General features: G+C 40.0%; 1 protein-coding gene across 1 annotated transcript in view; it reads left to right on the forward strand.

Annotated features, from left to right (window-relative positions):
* The window catches only part of INPP5D (inositol polyphosphate-5-phosphatase D), an 809167-nt gene extending 803800 nt beyond the window's left edge, over positions 1 to 5367 (forward strand). Inside the window, exons 28-29 of the mRNA XM_078666020.1 lie at positions 1633 to 3006; positions 4338 to 5367. Of these exons, the coding sequence (XP_078522146.1) occupies positions 1633 to 1635 (3 nt within the window). The 3' untranslated portion in view covers positions 1636 to 3006; positions 4338 to 5367. The remainder of the gene's footprint in view (positions 1 to 1632; positions 3007 to 4337) is intronic.
* Positions 5368 to 6000: the final 633 nt, after the last annotated feature.

Here is a 6000-nt window from a genome sequence, read left to right on the forward strand (position 1 = left end):
GAATGTTTTTAACCCCTTCGACGCTCATGACGAGCTGGGCTCGTCATGAGGTAGCCTCCTCGCACGCTCATGACGAGCCCAGCTCGTCATGTAAATTGCGATATGAAAAATCTCAGCACAGGAGCGGAAATCATGCCGCACGCATGCGGTTAAATATGCAATTGTACGCGTTGCAGCTATATTTGCATACACTTTATAGATATGTTTAAAATATGTATTTTCTTAAGCAGTTGCAGACCCCCAGACCATAGGGTAAGAACCACTAATTTAAACCAAATGACAACTGACACCATACCTAGATGCTGACATAAAACCAACTTTTGTCTCAGTTGAACCATGTATATTGTTCTATTTTGCAAATGTGCCAACCTGACATGGTTTATATGTCAATCACTGCACATATCACTCACCTCAGCAATGCATCATTGATGATTAGGTTGAAAATGCATATATACCATTCATGTTTATGAAATATAGAATAAAATCAATCTCAATTTCTAACTGATATACTTCATGCAATTTTCCTAAGCAGTGACAAGTAATTTATTCTGTTGTGAATTTGTGAGACAGATATGCATCATTTAAATGAATGCTTTACTAATTAATGGTTTACCACGGGGTGACTGTATACTAGATAAGCACACTTAAGATCTGTAGGCCTCTATACACACATGCCAATGATTACAAAGGAACCCTTCTCCTGACTACAATTACAGCCAGGGTTCCAAGGAATATCGTGGAAGCTCCTTCTTATATCAGTCTTGGCATGGCTGATGTGCCATCACTATGAGATTACTGAATGTATTAACCAAAGTGTGAGTCTATCTTCACTAATCACAAAACTACGGTTCTACGAATTTTCATGGCTAGGATCTCACCAATGTTTGACAAAGAGCTCCCAGCAATGAAATTCTCACCCATGTAGGGTTTTTTTGGTTGGTTTGTGGTCTCCACCTACACTTTGGCTCCAATTTTTATAACTCTTCCCCACCCCATGTGCATTTTTTGTGCCACCCTTTCCTTGAACTACTCTCTTATTTTGGGTAGGAGCTGCAGACACGAATAGGTTATATGGTAATGGGCACCCTTCATAAAAAAAAAATTAAATAACAGGGTAGAAGTTTCCCACATCAGATATTTTTTCTTTTTTTTTGCTTGGGAGGAGGTGGTGATGAGGAGCCAGGGGGGTGCTGACCCAATGTGAGATGCTAGCAGTGAATAATCTGGATACTCATAACTTAAATTCTTGAAATTTACCACACCTCCTTAGTTTTCTCCAAATGAGTAGGATGCATTATTGTCTGGGACCACTTTGGTTTAAACAACTGTCAGGGAGAGAAAGGACCAGTGGAAGTGGATTGTGAGAGGGCACTGTAAACCTGGATGTTCATATAAAATTATGTTTTAGCAATGTCTGGTTCACTGTAAGGAAGTCCCCGATCTAAGAGACAGTAGTGGCTCTGGAAAAGCTGCCTTATTTTGGTTGATGTCCCTTTACTGTCCGCTTCTTCGCAGACAAAGATGGTCTGTCAGACAATGAGAGTGTCACACACAGGAATACTCTTGCAAAGTGAGTCTTGCTCTCAGAATAAAATGGACTTACTTACTCTGTCTTTTTTACTCTTCCTGCAGTAAATGTCTTGCTGAAGAGGAGGATGAACACGACAAGTATCCTTCCATCCTTGCATCACTGTTGACCAAGCTTCATCTGCTCATCGCAATGTTGCCCAAAGTGCTGGGCGCTTAATGTGCCGGACGTGACTGAGCAGGTGGCCCCTTATAGAAGAAGACACTTTCCAGCTTAGCAATGTTGCGTAGCCATCTCTTTCAGAAAGGACGGGTTTAGAATTATGAAAACCAAAGAACTATTATGGATCATTTGGCCCATTCATCATGTGCTGGTAAAGTACTCGCTCATCTTCATTTGGGTATAAGTCCAAAATTGTTCCCTCATGCTTTTGATTTTAGGGTCTTTCAGGTACTAGTAGGACCTCCATAAGCAAAACCTGCCTGTCTATAATTAAAAAACATTCTAAAAGGTACAGAAATAAGGAACCCCACTAAAACATCACAAGTTGTGGACAAGATAAATGGAGAAAAGCAGGAGAAGAAAAGACAAACACAACAAAACAGTGGATGTGACTTACGCAATATGCCATGCCCTCGTGACTATCAGCTGAGCTAGAGGAATGTCAGAAAAGACGGGCATGTGTATATTACAGGAACTTCTGTAATGGAAAGCATTAAGAAATGTGACTTGTCGTGTTATGTTAATATGAGGAAGGTACTGGATTTACCCAGCTGTGACTTCTTCTTACAGGTACACACTCAGAGGGATAGGCTCAGAGTGAAATTCTCACAATGATAAATGCACAATGACAGACTCAGTGACACAATAAAAGTGTGATGACTGACCACAGTTTCTAAATACAGAAGAGGCTGATGTTGGAAGCCTCAGGATAGCCAGCCATGTTTGGTACAAGAAGATGGTATCATGGTCTACGTTACAAAACATATATGTAGTTAAAAAGTATGCAGCACATTACCCTACTGCAATCCACCCACTTGTTTTAAATGTACCCAGCACTTGCTCTGTGAAGAATTTTCTCAGGGGCAGTTTTATGAAAATATGTTACCAGGAGCAAACACCCAAGATCCACACTAGCAGATGTGTCATTCTTTAACTACAAGCTCAAAGAAAATCCACCAGGATAGCAGGGAGTTGTCTACATTGAAACAAGCGTTGGTAAATGCATTAGGTTTCGCCTATATGATTAATAATACGCGGTTTATTGTAGTAAGTTGTAGCTTGCTGAGTAGTGGTACAATATAAGTTACAGAAAGTCTGTTAAAGTGTTATGACTTGTTTATGTACAAAAAGGCCATATATTGTGCTGTTACTATTGGTATAGTGCAGGTAAGTAATGGCAACATTTTAAAAAATGAAATGAAAGAGGGAAATAATAGAATTAATTGATGTAACAACAATATTATGTGTTTAGAGGAGTTCTGACAACTTTTGGGCCCAGTGCCACTGCACCTGCTGCACCGTGCAAATCATGCCCTTGTGCCTGCAAGATAACTACATTAGTGACTGCCTGTTTAGTAGTAAAATACTGCAATATTTGGTATGTAGAGGGATTCCTAGAGCTTTGGGCCCCAGTCACTGCACCTAATGCACCATTGAATTCATGACTCTAGTGCCTGCAAGGCAACTGCACCTGTGACTGCTTATTTAGTAGTTAAATATAACAATATTTGGTGTTTAGAGGAGTTCTGACAACATTTGGCCCCGGTCCCACTGCATCTCCCGCTCCATTGAACTCATGAGCGTAGTGCCTGCTACATAAGTGCCCTTGTGATTGCCTGTTTAGTAGTACAATTTAGCAATATTCTGTCTTTAGTGGGTTCCTAGAGTTTTGGCCCCAGTTCCACTGCACCTGCTGCACCATTCAAATCAAGCCCCTTTTAACTGCAAGATAACTGCAACAGTGCCTACCTCTATAGTAAAAAAAATATAGCAATATTAGCTGTTTAGAGGAGTTCTGGCAACTTTTGGGTCCTGTGCCAGAGCACCTGCTGTACCATTCAAATCATGACCCTGTTGTCTGCAAGGAAACTGCACTTCTGACTGCCTGTTTAGAAGTAAAATATAGCAATTTTAGGTGTTTAGTGGGGTGCCTAGAGTGTCGGTTCTGGTGGTACTGCACCTGCTGCAACAGTCAAATCATGACCCTATTGCCTGCTAGATAACTGCACTTGTGACTGCCTTGTTTAATACTAAAATTTTGCAATAATCTGGGTTTAGAGGGTTCCCTAGAGCTTTTGGCCCCAGAGCCACTGCACCTACTGTACCATTCATATCAAATCCATTTTAACTGCAAGGTAACTGTAATTGTGACTGCCTGTTTAGTAGTCAGATATAGCAATATTATATGTTTAGAGGAGTTCTGACAACTTTTGGGTCCAGTGTTGCTGTGCCATTCAAATCATTACCATGTTGTCTGCAAGGTAACGGCACTTGTGGTTTGCTGTTTACAAATAAAATATAGCAATATTAGGTGTTTAGTGGGTGCCTGGAACTTGTGGTCCCGGTGCCACCGTACCTGCTGCACTATTGAAATGCCCCTAGTGTTTGCTAGATAACTGCACTTATGATTGCCTGTTTTAGTTGTGAAAATATAGCAATATTAGGTGTTTAGAGGCGTTCTGACAAATGCTGCACCCGGTGCCACTGCACCTGCTTCGCCATTCAAATAATGAACCTGTTGCCTGCAAGATAACTGCACTTGTGACTGCCTGTTTAGTAGTACAATATAGCAATATTTGGCGTTTAGTGGAGTTAAGACAACTTTTTGCCCCGGTGCCACTGCATCTGCTGCAACATTTAAATCAAACCCCTATTAACTGCAATTGCAACTGCAAGATTAGTAGTCAAATTTGGCAATATTATGTGTTTAGAGGAGTTCTGATAACTTTTGGGCCCAATGCTACTTTACCTGCTGCACCATTCAAATCATGACCCTGTTGTCTGCAACGTAACTGCACTTGTGGCTACCAGTTTAGCAGTAAAATATAGGATAGCTCTTGTAAATTAACTTTATTTTTAACACGCAATGTTTATTACAATATTTAGTATTTATCATAATGACCAAATAGATGAAGTTGATAAAATGAATCCGATAATGCCTACAAAGTGCAAAGGAAGGTACTGAGGCATGAATAGGAATTGCCACAAACATTCTAAGGTTAAAGCATCTCCTTTACACAACTAAGCACAAAAAAGCAAGCATCCCAGTATACTGTTAGAAGCTGTCTGCCTTTTCTGTGGTAAGAGATCTTATCTTGACAGTGAATGGGGCTTAAACAGTGTGAACAGCTTCAGTAGAAGTATAATGTAATGCATGCAGCCCAGGGAAGCAACTACAAAAAGTTCCACACAAAAGCAAATGAACACTTGAATTTGTCGATGGGCACTGATAAGAACCCCTTTTAATATATATTATATAGAAGAGATTTCACAAGCACATCGCAAGTGCTGTGCAGGTGAAATCAAAAAAATTGCCGTTGTAGGAGAAACCTCCACCGTAGGATTACATTTTCCCAGACTTTTCATTACCTTGTGTACAAGTGTGCTGATTTACAAAGGCATTAATGGGGATCTAACAAAGTACTACAGGATTACTACTTCACATTCTCATAAATGCCTTTGGGAATTGGCCACAATATACTAAGCAAGATCAAATTCAATGCACTTTGTTTAGTAGTCTGTGGCTATTTATGTATATGTTGGTGGGCAGTGTGTGTGTATTTTCCCTTTTCTGTGCAATGTATGCTTTTTGTCTAATAAATGTACCTCTTTTTCAATTCTGGGAACTTTGCTCTTGTTTGGACATAGTGGATCTGCCACTTGGATCATTGTGATTACACAAAACTGGTTATCGCCCAGGTATGGCTTCAGTACCTCTAAATTGTCTTTTAGAGCCAATTAGTTTTGTAAGCGGGGCGGAATGTAGGATTGCTACAATAAGGGCACAAAATTCAGTTTATTTGGTGTACAACTGGCCAATTCAAACAAAGGAAAACATTCTAGCATTTAGGTCAAATCCAGACTGTACAGTTGTGCCATATTTATCAACAGGGTGTACTAAATGGTACACACAATTTTTTTTATCTCTTACATTATATTCAGTTGAATAAGCACGGGGACACATTTCAAAAAGTCTTGCACGATTGTCAGAAGCTTAGAATACAGATTACCTGTCATAATGGATGGAGCAAATGGATGTTTCTCACAGTGTAAAGTTACAGACCGTTGTGTAAACCAAAACTCAAATTCCGTATTTACCACGTCAAGTAATCCCTCCTTTTGGGGTCTCACCAGGTTAATTATAAGATAGAGATGTTCAATAGTTTAGGTCTACGGGGAGAAAAGTCTTGTAACAGGTAGTTCTCAGTCCCTCCTTTGAGCTATACTTATAGGAATATTGGGAAGGTTAG

The sequence above is a fragment of the Lissotriton helveticus genome, chromosome 11, assembly GCF_964261635.1.
Source record: "Lissotriton helveticus chromosome 11, aLisHel1.1, whole genome shotgun sequence".
Classification (NCBI taxonomy): domain Eukaryota; kingdom Metazoa; phylum Chordata; class Amphibia; order Caudata; family Salamandridae; genus Lissotriton; species Lissotriton helveticus.